The following is a 20,474-nucleotide window of genomic DNA, read 5'->3' as shown; positions in this document are numbered from 1 at the left end:
TGAATAAGAGCATGCACAGTTCAAATAAATTAACCTTTCAAAAGTATCAAACCTAAGTGGAAAAATTATGAGAAAAGTTGCAGCATAGGATTTTTCTTTGGGGGCTTTTCAGTTGATTTTGTGAAGTCAGGTCAGATGATGATGGGAGAGAGAACACTACTGTCTGTAGAAAGACATGTACCTTTGAGCGTTAGAATCTTGGCTGTGATGGCAAGGCTCCTTAAGGGAATAGTGTTGTCTCGCCAGGGACTAAAGTGACATGCCACTGTGTGTTTGTTGTCAGCTCAATCTACGGGGCCACAGAAACGTGGCACAAAGCACTTTCCATTAAGATGAACAGTTGCTCTGCTGTATTCTGTGTTCTCTCCCTGCATGGCTGTATCTCTGTCAGACCAACCAAATCAAACCACATTTATATTCATAAGCCATTATGTCTGACGGTCGGGAATCTCTGCACTTTTATCTCTCTTCTCTGCAGTCTGTCAGAGGAAGGGGGGGCTGCCACCGAGAAGGATGGGTTGAGGTGTAAAAAGATGTGTATGATGGACGTGTGATGGTACAATTTATATCACTGTGAGAAGAGAGAGAGGTGGATATAGAGAGATGTTCATTCTCCTCTTCACTCCACTTAACATTAGTGCAGGCTGAGAGGAAGGCCAGGGACTGACAGACAGGCAGAGTAGACACCACTCATTGACAGCACATAGAGAGGACATCTCAACTGAAATAAAGCCAGGGTCGCTGCCTTCCAACAGGCTCATAGTGCCAGGTGGCATTGCATGATGAATGAAGGGAGGAATGGGTATTTTCCAAAATGGTGTTAATGAGGTTTGATATTTACCCCCTGCTCCAATTATACAGCCAGATTAGATCAATATGCATGCATTGTCAGAAACAAATGGTGAGTGCACGGAGAGATAAGACAGGACATTTTTACAGTTAACAAGCAGTATGTGTTGTAGCGATGGCCCTTTTTTTCAGACACACACATAACCACACACACGTTGTAAAAGCACACATACCCAGGAGAGCCTGAGTTGGTGGTTATTTCCCCCATTCTCTCACACCGCTGGTTGCTTTGTACACTCAGTGGTATTGGGGTCTTATCAGTAGCAGGGCAGGGCTAAGTGGCAACAGCCCAGAGATTGAATACATTCATCTGACAGCATGGCTGAGATGGGAGACTGAGGTCTGGTTTGTCGCTATAGCAGCTTGTTAATCAGTGTGTGGTGTAAGAGAGCAGACATAGAACAGGATGTCATGGTGCTCAGCAACCTATCATGTTCTCTTCCATTGAGGATCCCGTTTGAGGTTTAACATCAGGACAGGGTCTCTCTCTCTCTCTCTCTCTCTCTCTCTCTCTCTCTCTCTCTCTCTCTCTCTCTGTGTGTGTGTGTATTTGTCTCTCTCTCTCTATCTCTCAATTCAATTCAATTTAAGGGCTTTATTGGCATGGGAAACATACGTTAACATTGCCAAAGCAAGTGAAGTAGATAATAAACAGAAGTGAAATAAACAATAACAATTTACAGTAAACATTACACTCACAAAAGTTCCAAAATAACACTTAAAATGTCATATTATGTGAAAATAGTAAAAGCGCAAAAGGGAAAATAAATAACATAAATATGGGTTGTATTCTAGTGGCATCCGGTCACAAATCTTGCTGCTGTGATGGCACACTGGCACACTCGCCCAATAGATATGGGAGTTTATCAAAATTGGGTTTGTTTTCGAATTCTTTGTGGATCTGTGTAATCTGAGGGAAATATGTCTCTCTAATATGATCATACATTTGGCAGGGGGTTAGGAAGTGCAGCTCAGTTTCCACCTCATTTTGTGGGCAGTGTGCACATAGCCTGTCTTCTTGAGAGCCAGCTATGCCTATGGCGGCCTTGCTCAATAGCAAGGCTATGCTCACTGGGTCTGTACATAGTCAAAGCTTTGTTAATTATTTCCTATGTTTCAAGTAATTGTCGTTTATTTTTCTCATTATTTGGTTGCGTCTAATTGTGTTGCTGTCCTGGAGCTCGGTGGGTCTGTTTGTGTTTGTGAAGGGAGTTCCAGGACCAGCCTGCTTAGGGGGATCTTCTCCATGTTAATTTCTCTGTAGGTGATGGCTTTGCTATTGAGGATTTGGGAATCATTTATTTTTAGGTGGTTGTAGAATTTAACGTCCCTTTTCTGGATTTTGATAATTAGCTGGTAACGGCCTCATTCTGCTCTGCATGCATTATTTGGTGTTTTACGTTGAACGTTGAGGATATTTTTACAGAATTCTGCATGCAGAGTCTCAATTTGGTGCTTGTTCCATTTTGTGAATTCTTGGTTGCTGAGCGGACCCCAGACCTCACAACCATAAAGGGAAATGGGTTCCATGACTGATTCAAGTATTTTTAGCCAGATCCTAATTGGTATGTCAAATTGTATGTACTTTTTGATGGCATAGAAGTCCTTCTTACCTTGTCTCTCAGATCGTTCACAGCTTTGTGGAAGTTACCTGTGGCGCTGATGTTTAGGCCGAGGTATGTATAGTTTTTTGTATGTTCTAGGGCAACGGTGTCTAGATGGAATTTGTATTTGTGGATCTGGCAACAGGACCTTTTTTGGAAAACCATTATTTTGGTCTTACTGAGGTTACTGTCAGGGCCCAGGTCTGACAGAATCTGTGCAGCAGATCTAGGTGCTGCTGTAGGCCCAACCCTCCTTGGTTGGGGACAGAAGCTCCAGATTCTCAGCAAACAGTAGACATTTGACTTCAGGTTCTAGTAGGGTGAGGCCGGGGGCTGCAGACTATTTTAGTGCCCTCACCAATTCGTTCTAGTAGGGTGAGGCCGGGGGCTGCAGACTGTTTTAGTGCCCTCACCAATTTGTTGATATATATGTTGAAGAGGGTGGGGCTTAAGCTGCATCCCTGTCTCACCCCATGGCCTTGTGGAAAGAAATGTGTGTGTTTTTTGCCAATTTTAACCGCACACTTGTTGTTTGTGCACATGGATTTTATAATGTTGCTATTTTTACCCCAACACCACTTTCATGAGAACACTTTGCCTTTGCTTTGCTTTGTTTGTTTGTCAAATAGGGTGTGCAGGGTGAATACATGGTCTGTCGTCCGGTAAAAATTCAATTTGACATTTGCTTAGTACATTGTCTTCATTGTGGTGGAAATGTACAAGTCTGCTGTTAATGATATTGTAGAGCATTTTCCCAAGGTTGCTGTTGACGCATATCCCACTGTAGTTATTGGGGTCAAATTTGTCTCCAATTTTGTGGATTGGGGGGATCAATCCTTGGTTCCAAATATTGGGGAAACTTTCAGAGCTAAGGATCTTGTTAAAGAGTTTAAGTATAGCCAATTTTAATTTGTGGTCTGTATATTTTATAATTTCTTTGAGGATACCATCAATCCAACAGGCCTTTTTTGTGTTGAAAAGGTTTGTATTTGTCATGTAATTCATTCAATGTAATTGGAGAATCCAGTGGGTTCTGGTAGTCTTTAATAGTTGATTCTAAGATTTGTATTTGATCATGTTTTTGCTGTTTGTTTTTTGTTATAGGGCCAAAAAGATTGGAGAAGTGGTTTTCCCATACATCTCCGTTTTGGATAGATATCTCTTTGTGTGGTTGTTTGTTTACTGTTTTCCCAGAAGTGGTTAGATTCTATCGATTCTTCAATTACATTGAGCTGATTTCTGTTATGCTGTTCCTTCTATTTTCATAGTGTATTTCTGTATTGTTTTAGTGATTCACCATAGTGAAGGCAAAGGTTCATGTTTTTGGATGGATTTTTTTATTTTTGAGATATATATGTATATTTTTATACCAGACAAAAGGGTGCCTCCTACTGGCCCTCCAACACCACTTCTAGCAGCATCTGGTCTCCCATCCAGAGACTGACCAGGACCAACGCTGCTTAGCTTCTTAAGCAAGACAGCAGTGGGATGCAGGGTGGTTTGCTGCTGGTTTTTCAATTTATTTCTTAGGTTTTTGCATTCTTCATCAAACCATTTGTCATTGTTAATTTTCTTCGGTTTTCTATTTGAAATTTTTAGATTCAGATCTCTCTCTCTAAGTATTTGCCTCTCTCTCTCTCTGTATTTGTCTCGCTCTCTGTGTTTATTTTCTTTCTTTCTCTTTCTCTCCTTCAGAAGAACATTTTGTTACCTTCCTCATTAGCCTAAATGACTGCGTTGTTTAAAGTGTGTTTTTGAAAATGGTTCTTGGCAAAAATCTATGTTTTTGCTCACGGTGTTGGGAGATCGAGTGGTAATCTATGACACAATACCATCCTGACAGAATACACTGTGATCTGGGATACAACACTTTCCTTTAACAGAGTGTTCTGTGTTTGAAATGTTAGGCTGTAAGCTGTGATACAGTAATGGTCCTAACAGAGAGAGAGGGAATTGCTGTTGGCTGGATGCTGTAATGCTTCTAGAGTGTTCCGCTTCACAATGCACCATGCAACAGTGTCTGCCAAGCAGAATACATTTCTGATATAAATCTAATTAAGGGCTGCTACAACAACAGGGTCCTTTGTGTGTGTGTGCTTGCATACATATGTCTGTATCTCTTTCTTTCCACACAAACTTTCAATTCAGGTGAGGTGAGCTATGGAATATTTTAGTGCTGCTACTTCACCCCGGAAAGCCTCAGTACAGCCCTCAGACTTCTTAACCTGGCATTCACAGACAGATAGGGAGTCTGTGTCTCAAATGCAGCCGATGGACCCTTGTCAAAAGTAGTGCACTATAAAGGGAATATGGTGCCATGTGGGACACAACCAGTATTAGTGTCCCCTGGCCGCATGTTCTCTCTGAGTCAGATCATTCCCAAGAGAGGTGAACATCACCACGCCCCACCCCATCCCCTTGGGGCTGAAAGAGGACAGCCTTGATACTGTGTTGAACAGGGATGATAGCAGGGTCTGGTCAGATGGGCCTGGTCAAGCCTAAAATAAACACTCCATCCACACCAACTAGCCTGTGAGATTGGCCTGGATGATGCCTTTGAAAGGAGACAATCTCTGGAACTAGGGACAGAGAACTGCTGACTGCTGATTGAAACCGACCTCTCATTGCTTGGAAGAGAGAGAGGGAGACAGACAGGTCATGAGCATATGAGCTCCTGCATGTTTCAGCATGTTCTTAAAAAATATAGAGATTTAGAGTTAGATAAACTTAGATTTTTTTGTCAGGGACATATACAGAATGCTACACTCTACAACATAACCTTCACTCAAAATCCAAACTCCAAACCTACAACCTGATTTTGGATGGGATTACTGAATCACCTGGAAGGTTTACAACTACCAAAGCTTATTATTCCAAAGCTATACAGCAAATGCTCTGGTAAACAACATTAACCTGAAAACACCATCCAACCTGGAACTGAGTGAGTATGTTTAGTCTGAAGCTATATTTTATTTCCAAAAGCCAAGAAGAAAAATACATTACATTACTATATAAGGACTGAATGCCAAATTAAGGCTGCCAAGCTTGATACAACTTCAATTAGCACTGATGTGTCAAGTGAGAGGTGTCAAAGCCCTTTAGCCCAACAATGGCAGGAGAGTCACACAGTCTACTCCAACCTAATGGAGAGGCTTTAGAAGCTGCCTTCCGCTGGTAATAGATAATTAAAATACAGTGCCCTGTGTATGTAAAGAATAATAAGACAAGAAATGAGTACACAATGAAGCTTCTTATGAAAAATCAAGAGACACTTTTTGCTGACTACTATAAAAATGGGAACATCAACAACCTCATCTTCCACACAGACCATCCCCTGGCATGGCACAGTGCTATGTCAACACACTACCCCTCTGTTAAGAGGGAGGGTGTTACTGATGGGTGGAATTTTAAGATACTTGACAACGAGGACTCGGAGTCAGCTAATATACATTTCTATAGGTCTTCAACAGTATTGGTACAGGGCAACCCCAAACAGTTTCAGCTGGACTTCCACCTAATCAAAGAATTAGCTCAGCAGGAGAAGCTCTCCCTTGAGAAAGATACCCCCACCCCGAGCAGGTCAGACCAGACCTATTCATTATATAACCCCACAGACGAGCAACCCCAAGCAAAAAGTCAACCTCTCAGCACATAGTTCTATTCCCTCATTGAAATGAAGGATACATTTACCCAGCTGGAGGTAAGGCAGGTGGAGCTGGAACAGCAGGTGATTACTTTCCAGTCAGCACAGACCCAGACAACAGTCCAGCCCAACACCCCCTTAACCAGACCCGGAGTGCTGGAGGTGGAGAGAGACATATCTGCACTCTAGACTGTGGTGAGACAACTTTAACATGATAAAAAGCATGAGCTGGAGAAGAACAGAGCACTAGAGGAGAGGATCAGACTTCTGGAGGAGAGGGTGAAGGGGATGGCGTGTGACAGAGAACAACCTGCTAGAGAGGTGGCCACCCATGCAGAGAAGCCAACATAAGAGCTCACCTCTGCTCCCAACAAGAGTCTTGACACCACAGCAGAACAGTCCACCCTAGAGCCTGACCATAGCCTCAACATCACAGCGGGACAGACAAATGAAGAACCCCAAGCACTGGGGATTTCACCCCCTCTGAGCACCCCCCCTGTCAGCCCCCCCCCCCCCCCCCCCCCCTCCCACCACCACACACACACACACACCCACTGAGGACATACACATGACACAGATTGTACTCCTTATGGACTCAAAAAGGAAATATATACAATTTTAAAAAAAAATCCCAAACACTGTGTCTAAACTGTGGGGTCCAAACACCCAGCGTGCCCTAGAACTTTTGTCTGAGGACCAACTAGGTTCACCTGGCCACATAATAATACACGACAAACGACCTGAGAGCCCAGCAGGAAAGGGTGGCCACAGCATTCAAGGGAGTGATAGAAAAAGCTTATTCTACAGACTCAGGGGGTATGCTAATTTGGTATAGAGCAGACCTAACCCACTCCATTAAATTAGTCAAAACAGGAACATTTTACATTTGGCTAGAAATTCAAAAGGAAATTATCTTAACAGAGAAAAATGTCCTCCTGTGTGCTACCTATATCCCCCCACAAGAATCCCCATACTTTAATGAAGACAGCTTTTCCATCCTGGAGGAGGAAATCAATCATTTCCAGGCCCAGTGACATGTACTAGTCTGTGGCGACCTAAATTCCAGAACCGAACAAAAACCTGACACCCTCAGCACAAAGGGGGACAAACACCTGCCTGGAGGTGACAGCATTCCCTCCCCCATATGCCCCCCTAGGCACCACTATGACAACATGACCAACAAAAATGGGTCTCAACTCCAGCAGCTCTGTCGCCCGCGGTGTATGTACATAGTCAATGGTAGGCTTTGAGGGGACTCCTATGGTAGGTACACCTATAGCTCATCTCTTGGCAGTAGTACTGTGGACTACTTTATCACTGACCTCAACCCAGAGTCTCTCAGTGTTCACAGTCAGCCCACTGACACCTCTATCAGATCACAGCAAAATCACAGTCTACTTGAACAGAGCAATAGTCAATCATGAGGCATCAAAGCCAAAGGAACTGAGTAATATTAAGAAATGCTATAGCTGGAAAGAATGTAGTGTGGAAACCTACCACAAAAAAACAATAAGGCAACAACAAATTCAATCCCTTTTAAACAACTTCCTGGACAAAACGTTCCACTGTATTAGTGAAGGTGTAAACCTGGCAGTAAAAATATTAGAAGTATATTTGACCTCTCAGCTTCCCTATCAAATCTACAAATTTCAAGCAGAAAACTGCAGAAAATTAACAACAATGACAAATGGTTTGATAAAGAATGCAAAAACCTAAGAAAGAAATTGAGAAGCCTGTCCAACCATAAACATAGACACCCAGAAAGCAAGGAACAACAAGTTCCAAAAAAGGTCCAGTCGTCAGGACCACAAACACAAATTCCATCTAGACACTGTTGCCATAGAGCACACAAAAAACGATACATACCTCGGCCTAAACATCAGCGCCATAGGTAACTTCCACAAAGCTGTGAACGATCTGAGAGACAAGGCAAGGGCATTCTATGCAATCAAAAGGAACACAAAATTTCGACATACCAATTAGAATCTGGTTAAAATTACTTGAATCAGTTATAGAACCCATTGCCATTTATGGTTATGAGATCTGTGGTCCACTCATCAACCAACATTTCACAAAATGGGACAAGCACCACATTGAGACTCTGCATGCAGAATTCTGAAAAATATCCTCAGTGTACAACGTAAAATACCAAATAATGCATCCAGAGCAGAATTAGGCCGATACCCGCTAATTATCAAAATCCAGAAAAGAGACGTTAAATTCTACAACCACCTAAAAGGAAGTCATTCCTAAACCTTTACAAAGCCATCACCTACAGAGAGATTATTAACCTGGAGAAGAGTCCCCTAAGCAAGCTGGTCCTGGGGCTCTGTTCACAAACAGAAACAGACCCCACAGAGCCCAAGGACAGCAACACAATCAGACTCAACCAAATCATGAGAAAACAAAAAGATAATTACTTGACACATTGGAAAGAATTAACAAAAAAAACAGAGCATACTAGAATGCTATTTGGCCCTAAACAGCGAGTACGCAGTGGCAGAATAACTGACCACTGTGACTGACCAAAAACGTAAGGAAAGCTTTGACTATGTACAGACTCAGTGAGCATAGCCTTGCTATTGAGCAAGGGTGCCGTAGGCAGACCTGGTTCTCAAGAGAAGACAGGCTATGTGCACACTGCCCACAAAATGAGGTGGAAACTGAGCTGCACTTCCTAACCTCCTGCCAAATGTATGATCATATTAGAGAGACTTATTTCCCTCAGATTACACAGATCCACAAAGAATTCGAAAACAAACCCGATTTTGATAAACTCCCATATCTACTGTGTGAAATACCACAGTGTGCCATCACAGCAGCAAGATTTGTGACCTGTTGCCACAAGAAAAGGGCAACCAGTGAAGCACAAACAACATGTAAATACAACCCATATTTATGTTCATTTATTTTCCCTTTCGTACTTTAACCATCTGCAAGTCGTTACAACACATAATACAACATTTGTAATGTCTTTATTATTTTGGATCTTCTCTGAGTGTAATGTTTACTGTTAATTTTTATTGTTTAATTCACTTTTGTTTATTATCTACTTCACTTGCTTAGACAATGTTAACATATGTTTCCCATGCCAATAAAGCCCCTTGAATTGAATTGAAGAGAGAGAGAGAGAGAGAGAGAGAGAGAGAGAGAGAGAAAGTCAGAGAGAGAGTGAAGAGTGAGTGAATGAGACAGAGAGCAGGGAGGGTATGAGAAGCAATCTCTCAAGTAAAGAGGGTGAGGTGTTAGAGAGAGCAGTTTGGGTTGCTCTTCTAGTCAAAGCCTGAGTTAAATTGTTCCAGCATTCTTTAATTTGAGGATGGTGTAGATTAAGCCAAAAAAGGGATCTTCTCTCCCCTTTCTTTTTACTTTTGGATGAATAGCGTGCCTGGATGAATAGTGAACTGCCTCCTACTCTGTCCCAGATGCTAATATATGCATATTATTATTAGTGTTGGATAGAAAACACTCTGAAGTTTCTAAAACTGTTCAAATGATGTCTGTGAAGGGATGGGATGGAAGTGTTGGGAATGAAGGACAGAGAGACAGAGAGATGAGTTTGACACTGGATTCATGTTCAACTGAATAGCTTTCGAGAAATGTGAATAATGCGAGGGAGAGAACATGGTGTGTTTAATAGCCTCTAAATGTAAGTCACTTCAAGTGGAGCGTGATTCACACTGGGTAACCTACCTTGAACAAAACAACATACACTATTCCTCACTTGTCAGCGCCAAGTCCACTGACGTGATGAAGAATACAAAAACCTTATTTTAAACCTAACTGACACATTTCCAGATGCCCTTGTATGTGCTGACTAATAGTGTACCTCTGTCCCTCCAGTTCCAGACCACTGAATAGAAACCAGCTGTCTATATGTCAGTTGACCAGTCTTGTCCCTCTGTCTCTCTCTGTTCCTCCAGTTCCAGGCCAATGTGGATGAGGGCTCCACAGGGGTGGTGGTCAACCTGACTGTGGACGACAGAGATGACCCTGCGACGGGGGCGTGGCGAGCCATCTACTCCATCATCAAAGGTGACCCCACCCAGAGCTTTGAGATCCAAACCAACCCTGACAACAATGAGGGCATGCTTTCCCTCATTAAGGTAACCACAGGGCCCGAAAGTTATCTCAATTATCTCTCTCAAATATCTCTCTCAATTATCTCTCAAATGTCTCTCTGAATTATCTTTCTCAAATATCTCTCATCTCTCTTGTTCATGGAATAGCTAATAAAGGTGTGTTTTTGGTGTCACAGTAACAGGCAGGTTGGATGGTGATATTATATACGGCACGATTTGGCCAATTCACTGGAGATATGAATATACAGCTTGCACAGTAAAGAACCTGTAGCACCAACAGTTTTTATTGCTCTCATTATTCCAATAAATGTATGTTATCATGCAATATAGCAATACAGGATACAGAAATACAGGATATTTGTAACCTTGGTAACGTTGTATGTTTCACTCTAGTACACTGCAGTTTGCCCCTTTACTCTCATGTGTAATTTTCTCCTACACTATTGACATACTATAAGAGAAACCTGTTACACACTGAGAGTCCAAAACATTAGGAACACTTGCTCTTTCCATAGCATAGACTGACCAGCTATGATCCCTTACTGATGTCACTTGTTAAATGCACTTCAATCAGTGGTGAAGAAACAGGTTAAATTAGGATTTTTAAGCCTTGAGACAATTGAGACATGGATTGTGCATTCAGAGGGTGAATTGAGACATGGATTGTGCATTCAGAGGGTGAATGGGCAAGATAAAATATTTAAGTGCATTTGAACGGGGTATGGTAGTAGGTGACAGGGTCACCAGTTTGAGTGGGGCAAGAACTGCAACGCTGCTGGGTTTTTCACGCACAACAGTTTCCTATGTGTATCAAGGACATCCAGGCAACTTGACACAACTGTGGGAAGCATTGGCGTCAACATAGACCAGCATCTCTGTGGAACAATTCGACACCTTGCAGAGTCCATGAGACTGTTTTAAGGGCAAAAGGGGGTGCAACTCAATATTAAGAAGGGTTTCCTAATGTTCTGTCCACTCAGTGTGGAAGTGACATGTTAACTACATGATTAACACTCTCATCTCCTCCCCTCCCCTCTCCTCCCCTCTCCACTCCTCTCCTCCTCCAGCCTCTAGACTATGAGAGCTTAGTGTTCCACACGCTGCTGATCAAGGTGGAGAACGAGGACCCCCTGGTGCCAGATGTGGGCTACGGCTCCAGTTCTACAGCCACCGTACACATCACCATCCTGGACGTCAACGAAGGACCAGTCTTCTTCCCCGACCCCCTTCAGGTCACCAAGATGGAGAACGTACCCCTGGGAAGCTTCGTGGCCTTACTCAACGCCACCGACCCAGACGTCCTCCAATCACAGAGCATCAGGTGAGTGATGAGGTCATCAAGCTGCACCAGGTAGAACATTCTGCAGCATTCGGAGTTCCACACATTCAGCGTGGACATTAGGTCCACACTGACTGCCAGCTTGACAACAATGAGCTGTGTGCAGGTATATTAATGTGCAGTAAATCACATCAGGTGTTGATTCCACAGATACTCCCCTTTGTTATTGATTGAAACTGGTCAAGGCGGGCAGTTCAAAAACGATCATGTACAAGGAAGTTTGTTCTCTCTCTTTTCACCTCTTTACCATCTCTCAACTGCAGAGTTTGTCTATGGTATTGAAAGAGAGAGATTCTTCTCAGTGAGCTTCTCCATGTAAGTGTGACAAGGTGATTTAACAAAGACGACCTATCAGAAGTGTAGCCTGGCATGACAGCACACCTCATGGTTTCCAGAAATCTCTCCATCTGTTTCAGCTCTCACCTCTCTCTCCATCCCTCCATCCCTCAACTGTCCCGCCCTGTCTATCTCCAGACACCCTATTTATCATCTTATGCATGTCAGCCAACCGCCTCTTATAAAACTGCCTGTCTGACTGTCAACTCTCTGTAAACAGTCCAATTATTCCTCTGTCACCAGGGTGGCCTATTACTAGAGAGGCGTGTTCAGGTCAACTCTATTCTCTGTGTCTAGGAGGTCTATTACTTTTTGCTGTGTGTAACAGTCAAATTGTTCCCTGGCAGCCTTGGGGAGCCATTACATGTAGGTGAACTTCTCTTGCATTACAAAAGGGGAAGTTGTGATTGCTTTATTGGCTTTAAGGAGAGATTTATGCTAAATGTGTGATGCTACAGCTCGTAAATTGTTGGTGTTACATCAAATTTTTAAGATTTTCATGTAAATACATCAGGTCATAGATATCAGGCCCTCTGTGGAAAGGGTTTTACATGGAATCCAAAAGGGTTCTTCAAATGGTTCTCCTACGAGGACAGCCAAATAACCCTTTTAGGTTCTACAGTGGTTCCTCCTTTAAAAGTTGCGCCATACTGCAGAACACCTTGGGGGCTGCTTCAGCATTCTATGGCACGTTATTTAATTGTCAGCCATTTATTACATTAATGCAAGTTAGTGCTAGTTTGACCACCGGAGGGCATCTTTGAGAAACATTTGATATTCTCCCATATTGACGTTACTAGAGAATTTAAAACCTTTTTGGTAATAACATAGTACATGGGAATGAAAGAAATTTGGCTTAATTAATTTAATTAATATTATGGTGTTTCTATTCCGAGAAAAATGAAACCCTCAGGGTTTCCGTTAGGATGGAATGGAAAATATTGCACTGTACAATGTGACGGTCGGGACTAGGCTACAGCATGAGAGGTTTGGACAATTCTAAATTAATATCTAAGGGGCATAACATTTACACACCCTAATTGTAGTGTAACCAATACTCATTTCGCCTATGGTAGGCCAAAAGTATATCTAAAAAAAAAAAAGAATTCAATGATGTGACTCTCCACCAATAGAGGATTGGAGGATTCTAAATTAATGTCTATGGGGCATTTTTTGTGAGGATCTGTGAGAATATCTGAGAATATCTTTTTTTTTTTTTACATAATTCTAAATTAATTAATAATAATAAGAATCACTTTGTTTATAAAGTAACAATATTTTGGAGATTTCATTTTCATTGAGCCTAGAGTGAGCGAGAAAAAGGCATTCCTTGAGACATTCTCACTCATTTGTAAATAAAACCAGTTTGTATTTTAGAATGATTTCTGGAGAAACCTAACTTGATTATTTAGCAGACATCACTTGCTTATATTCAGTCAAGATATTCAGTTGAAGTCGTAAGTTTACATACACTTAGGTTGGAGTCATTAAAACTCGTTTTTCAACCACTCCACAAATTTCTTGTAAACAAACTATAGTTTTGGCAAGTCGGATAGGACATCTACTTTGTGCATGACACATGTCATTTTTCCAACAATTGTTTACAGACAGATTATGTCACTTATAATTCACTGTATCACAATTTCAGTGGGTCAGAAGATTACATACTCTAAGTTGACTGTGCCTTTCAACAGCTTTGAACATTCCAGAAAATGATGTCATGGCTTTAGAAGCTTCTGATAGGCTAATTGACATCATTTGAGTCAATTGGAGGTGTACCTGTGAATGTATTTCAAGGCCTACCTTCAAACTCAGTGCCTCTTTGCTTGACATCATGGGAAAATCAAAAGAAATCAGCCAAGACCTTAGAAAAAATTGTAGACCTCCACAAGTCTGGTTCATCCTTGGGAGCAATTTCCAAACGCCTGAAGGTACCACGTTCATCTGTACAAACAATAGTACGCAAGTATAAACACCTTGGGACCACGCAGCCGTCATTCCCCTCAGGAAGGAGACGCGTTCTGTCTCCTGGAGATAAACGTACTTTGGTGCGAAAAATGCAAATCAATCCGAGAACAACAGCAAAGGATCTAGTGAAGATGCTGGAGGAAACAGGTACAAAAGTACCTATATCTCCAGTAAAACAAGTCCTATATCGACATGACCTGAATGGCCGCTCAGCAAGGAAGAAGCCACTGCTCCAAAACCGCCATAAAAAAAGCCAGACTATGGTTTGCAACTGCACATGGGGACAAAGATCGTAGGTTTGTAGAAATGTCCTCTGATCTGATGAAACAAAAATAGAACTGTTTGGCCATATTGACCGTCGTTATGTTTGGAGGAAAAAGGGGGAAGCTTGCAAGCCGAAGAACACCATCCCAACCGTGAAGTACGGGGGTGGCAGCATCATGCTTTGGGGGTGCTTTGCTGCAGGAGGGTCTGCTGCACTTCAAAAAATAGATAGCATCATGGGGGAGGGAAATTATGTGGATATATTGAAGCAACATCTCAAGACATCAGTCAGGAATTTCAAGCTTGGTTGCAAATGGGTCTTCCAATTGGACAATGACCCCAAGCATACTTCCAAAACTGTGTCAAAATGGCTTAAGGACAACAAAGTCAAGATATTGAAATGTGGCCATCCCAAAGCCCTCAATCCCATATAACATTTGTGGCAGAACTGAAAAATCATGTGCGAGCAAGGAGGCCTACAAACCTGACTCAGTTACACCAGCTCTGTCAGGAGGAATGGGCCAAAGTTCACCCAACTTATTGTGGGAAGCTTGTGGAAGGCTACCCGAACCGTTTGACCCAAGTTAAACAAATTAAAGGCAATGCTACCAAATACTAATTGAGTGTGTGTAAACTTCTGATACACTGGGAATGTGATGAAATAAATAAAAGCTGAAATAAATCATTCTCTCTACTATTATTATAGCAAGTTTGTATGAAGGTCTGGTTATTCACAGGCAAGTAGTAATATGCTCTAAACCGCTCTGGTGACAAAAAAACTTTGCTGCCCTGTTTCCAGTTGTCCACATGGCTGGGAGAACCTATTCAAGTAAGTAAACACATTTCAAAAATGTAAAAAAAAAGAAAAATGTATTATTAGCTACAGTAACTAGCCACAGTGCATTTTAACTAAAATGAGCTGCTAATGTAGAGATAGCTAGCTAAGTTAAATACATTTTACCAGTTACCGAACTCCATATTAGCTAGCTATCTTGAAATATTTAACACTGTAAAGTACATGTGTAGGTAGCTAGCTAACAGCCATGGAGGAGGGTGAAAGGATAGCAGGCCCAGCTGTCAACGTGAGAGAGTAGGCTATTCTGCATAGAGCAGGTACTTTTGTGTAGTTTCAGTCCTTAGAAGTGAGGACAGAGAATATCATATTCAGTGCTGTCTAATTTGAGTATAATGAAGTCTATTTCTTGTGATGTTTTCAGTCCTCAGATACAGAGAACTATGAAAGCCTGTCTGCAGATGAAGAGGTCCCAATGAAGAGCAGCAGTTCTCAGTCCTGGTCCTGGGGACTAAAAGGGGTGCATATTTTTGATTTTGCCTCAGCACTACACAGCGGATTCAAATGATCAAGTCATTATCAAGCTTCAAGTGGTATTTATGTATTCATTTGTGACGCTATCCTTGATATGATCCTGCTATTGTCACGTGCTACACATGTATCTGTCTATCCAATGTTGTCGTGATTTGTTATAAGGGATATTATACTTTAGTTGTTCACAATGAACTGGTAATGTAAAAGTATAATAATGACATTATCTTCTATTGTTTGTCCTCATGTGTCTGTTTTTCAGCATAAAGTACTCTGTAGCCATTTAGTGTGGACATTAGGTGAGACTACACACACACAGATTCCTGTTGAACGCAGTATCTTTAACTACCTTATTTTCTCAATAACAGTCTCTCTCCTTCACTTCATCCCTCACCCCCTTCACCCGAAATCCTCTAGGTTATATCAGCTGTGACCTGACTGACATTGAGTGCACAGCATGATCATAGATGAGAGGTCACTTGGTCAGGTCAACAGGAAGTATTATTAAATAGTTACTTTACATTGAAATACAGATAGAGATGTAGTAGTTCCAGAGTTAATAATCCAAGGTCAGTTTAGAATTTCAACTCCTAATGATTATGATGACTGACTGTGGTAGAATTAAAAAGAAACAGATCTTAATCATGCTCTCTATCCATCTGTCTCTAGTCTGTGGGTATGTTTTGATGTGAGAGAGGAAGCCAGTCCAGTCATCGCCACCTTAAGATAACTTTTGGGTCAACTGGCGGCCCAAGGCTGGTCAGGAGACACCGCTATAGACACTATGTAATTGTGATGAACTGAGAAAATATTAGGGTAGCACTGTAATTCATTAATCATATGCTTGTAATGAATACAAGTGGAGACAGAGAGCTGGTTTCAAGCGCAGGGCGCAGCAGGTGTTTTTTGCAAAGGACCACAGAAGGAGGCAGGTATCTGGGTCCAGGGGCAGGCAGAAGGTCATATACAGGGGCTCCAAAAGTGGTAACAGTACAGGCAGGGAAAAGGTTAGTAAAGTAGTCTGGGAGATCAGGCAATACGTAGATAACAGGACATCCGATAGGCTAAAGTACAGGCAGGGAATAGGCAAAAGGTGTCTTTAGTGAGTAGATCAAGATATCGTCAATGTACACGATGAGGAACTGGTTGATCAAGTCCTGGAAACCTTCCTTCATGAAGGACTGGAAGACCAGGCATTCGTATTGACCCCCGGCGATGAACGCCGTCTTCCACTCATCCGCACTTCGGATACGGATCAGGTTGTAAGCACTACGTAGGTCCAGTTTGGAGTAGATGGTAGCCTGTCCAACTTGTTCTAGTGCGGCCGGAATCAGAGAAAGAGGGAAGTGATTCTTGATGGTAAGGTCATTGAGGGGTCGGTAATCTATGCAGGGACGGAGACTATCACCCATTTTTTTACAAAAAAGAAACTGCAGCCGGAGATGTGGATGGACGGATGAATCCCATGTCAAAAGCCTCTTCTCTGGGATGGCCAAGGGGTATATACGACCCTAATGGGGCGATGCCCCAGGAAGGAGGTCGTTTGCGCAGTCCTCCGGGCAATGAGGGGGCAGAATGGACGCCTTTTCATGCTGAAGACACTCAGGAACTGGGCATATACAGGTGGGATGTGGGTTGGAATGGGAAACTCTGATCCTTTTATATAGGTGGCTCGACAGGGTAGACTGAAGCAGTTCTTAAAACAGGCGGGAGACCATGACAGCTGTTCCCCTTGCCGCCAGGAGATGGCAGGGTCATGAAGGCTTAACCGGGGATGACCGAGGATGAAGGGTTCTTTAGGTGAAGATAACACCGTTATCTGAATGACCACGGAGTGAAGGAGGCCAATCTGAAGGGTGATACTTTCGGTCATGTGAGTCACCAGAGACCATTTCTGAGAGGTTGTCCGTCCAGCGCATTGATCTTAAGGGGAGGATTAAGAGGGATTATCTTGACCGTTACCTGTTGTGCCAATTGTTCGTCAATGAAATTTCCTGCCCGAGTCCACTAGTCCCTCCACAAACTGAGTGACCCCATTCGCAGAAAGAAGAACCGGGATTCCAAACTGCCTTCTGGTAATGTTCAAAAACGTAGAGGTGCTTACCCGGGCGGAAGTAGAGGGGTTGTTGTCAGCCCTTCGTGGGGGGCGAATCGGAAAGCTATTGAGTAGGTGGTTACTCTCTTCACAATAGAGGCACAGGTTTTCATGTAACCTCTGGTGTCTCTCGGCAGGCATGAGAGGGGTGCGGCCGAGTTGCATGGGTTCAGGGCTATTGGACCATGGTGGACGAGAGAAGGGCGTGGAAGACTCGCAGGCCATGGGCGACTGTATCGGTCTGCAGTCCACTCGTAGGTTGCCAATGGATATGGACATCCGGGTGTATTGGTTTTGATCCATTAAATCTCCTCTGCAGGCCAGTTCGGTCTGTAACTCCCGATTAAGACCCCTCCGGTAGACAGTAAGGAGAGCACTCATCCACTGCTGGCAGCCATGATACTGAACTCAAGGGCATACTTAGTGGTGGAGCAACGGCCCTGCTGCAGCTCACATACGTAACAGGTCCCCGGTGTGACGACCTGAAACTGATGATCAAACACCTCATTGAAGAGGGCGTGGAAAAGTGAGGCTAGTAAAGTAGTTCAGGAGATCAGGCAATACGTAGATAACAGGAAATCCGATAAAGGCAGGCAGGGAATAGGCAAAAGGCGTCGTTAGTGAGGCAGGCAAAAACTATGAGGTGGAAAGATGATGGGGTGCAAAGAACTGAAGTAAATACTGTGTGATAATGACATACAGGTGTGTGAACAGGTGATTAGAATTCAGGTGATTGGGATCTGGAGAGTGAGCTGCGTTCAGGGGATGTAGGTGTTTGAGAGTGTGAGCTGGAAAGTGGGCTGGAAAGTGAGCTGCGTTCAGTGGATCTACGAGTTGGAAGCAGACGTTACAATGCTGTCTTCTCTGCTCTTTCCTATTTCCCTTTCTGTCTCTACACCTCTCTTCTTTCTTCCTCTTTTTTTATAATATGTGCATTGAAGTACAGATTTAACTTATAATTCATAATATAATATTAAAATTTTAATATGTATAATGCATATATTATGTATTTATAACACCTGGATAATGAAATTCCAATAAAGAGTTTTACATTATCCACTGGCTGGAATTAAGTATCTCATTGAAATACTACACCTATCTTGTGTCCTCAGATTAATGCAGATGAAGGGAGTTAGATATGCATAGGAAGTGTGGTTTAATGTTTTCTTTGTATATATGAATTACAAATCAGCCTTTACTTAAATCATGCTTCTAGTTTATTGTATAGTTACAATGTGTAATCACTGATGTCCCAGGAGTGGTAAACACTGTTGAAGTGTATAATTGTTATACATACATGCAGTAACAGCATTATTCAAAGAATGGAGTTTGATACAGCTGGTATTGGATATAACTGAAAAAGAATGTCTCACAGAGATTCATACCTGAACCGCACATTCATTTGTCAAGAAAGAGTACATGATCAATAAATATATTCAATGTACAGGCCACAATGTGGGGAACTCATGCTTGGTAATAAATACATGTATATAGGACTTGCATTCTTGGCACAATAAAGTTATTATATTCTACTCAATCCATAGGCTTCATTATTGCCATTCAGACTTTAAGTCGATACAACAAATATGATAGCTGAGGATCATAGATAGGTTCTGAACTAATATTCACACCAAACGTTTTAGGGTCCATACACAGATCTGTTACATACTGTAGCTAGCCATACATCCATAGGCATACAGTTATTGTTATCCTCCGCGACACAATAAGCAAGTAAATAGTTAGCTAGCTATGTTACTTCTACTAAAATATAAGCAAAGCAAGCTTACACAATTGTACATTCAATTTGCAGTAAATGCTTTAGCTAGCTAGATTCTTTACATCCACTGTTCCACAAGAGGACAGCCTGGTTTTCTGGTTTTCTCAAGAGTCCCTAAAACATTAAGAGGTTAAACAACACGAATTACAATGTCACACTCATGTCATAACACTAGCTAGCTAGCTGGCTAATGTAAGCTAGTCAGCTAACTTGCTAAATAGCGATTTACGTAAATTAACGTCATGACAAAAAAATATGCACAATGGTTTCTCTACATAACTTACATATTCCTCTCAATTGTACATTTTTAACTTGACTCGTAGTTACTTACATTTGCTTCAGCCATCTTTGCTGAAGAAAGTCACCAGCGACTTACATCTAATTCGTCATTGGAACCTGTCAATATTTTGTTTTAAAACTAATACCTTTATTTAACTAGGCACGTCAGTTAAGAACAAATTCTTATTTTCTATGATAGTCTAGGAACAGTAGGTTAACTACTGTGTTCAGGAGCAGAATGACAGATTTTTACCTTGTCCACTCAGGGATTCGATCTTGCAACCTTTCAGTTATTAGTCCAACGCTCTAACCACTAGGCTACCAGTCTCCCCGATATGATTGGTCATACAAAAACCTTGGGACCCAATTGCATAATGAGTGCTCCATCTCCCCCTTGGTGGTCTGGAGCAATGAAGCCGTGACGCTGGGTACCTCTAAGTCCCGCGGTGTAAGCTCGCAACTTTTAAAGGAGGAACCACTGTAGATAACACCTTTTTTTCAAAGAGTGTACTTTACTGTCTTGCTCTCTCTTTTATCTGTGTCTCTCTGTATTCATTTTTCTCCCTCTCTCTTTTGGGGACTTTTATGTCTTTTGATCTGTTTTTGCCAGTGAAATGGACTTTGAAGTGCCACAGCTTTCACCTGAGGCTAGAGGAGAATGAGGACAGGGGAAGACGTGAGGTGGAGATGGAGATGGAGAAAGAGCGTATAGAGAGCAGTGAAAGAGAATAATTGGGAGAAGGTGTGACAGTGTAAGTGTGTGTGTGTGTGCGTGTGTGTGTGTGTGCGTCAAATAAAATAAAAAGTTATTTGTTGCATGCTTCGTAAATAACAGGTGTAGAGTAACAGGGAAATGCTTACTTACGGGTAATTTTCCAACAATGCAGAGTAAAAGATTTGTAAAAATTGTGACA

General features: G+C 42.2%; 1 protein-coding gene across 4 annotated transcripts in view; it reads left to right on the top strand.

The window, feature by feature from the left end:
• The window catches only part of LOC110520038 (cadherin-13), a 606,276-nt gene that overhangs the window by 500,245 nt on the left and 85,557 nt on the right, over nucleotides 1-20,474 (top strand). For all 4 annotated transcript variants that reach the window (XM_036974547.1, XM_036974542.1, XM_036974537.1 and 1 more), the window contains 2 exons: nucleotides 10,020-10,202; nucleotides 11,246-11,499. In XM_036974547.1, coding sequence (XP_036830442.1) covers nucleotides 10,020-10,202; nucleotides 11,246-11,499 — 437 coding nt within the window. The remainder of the gene's footprint in view (nucleotides 1-10,019; nucleotides 10,203-11,245; nucleotides 11,500-20,474) is intronic.

The sequence above is a fragment of the Oncorhynchus mykiss genome, chromosome 1 (genome assembly GCF_013265735.2).
Source record: "Oncorhynchus mykiss isolate Arlee chromosome 1, USDA_OmykA_1.1, whole genome shotgun sequence".
Classification (NCBI taxonomy): domain Eukaryota; kingdom Metazoa; phylum Chordata; class Actinopteri; order Salmoniformes; family Salmonidae; genus Oncorhynchus; species Oncorhynchus mykiss.
Note: the sequence above shows the minus strand (reverse complement) of the source record. Positions and strands in the feature narration are given on the sequence as shown.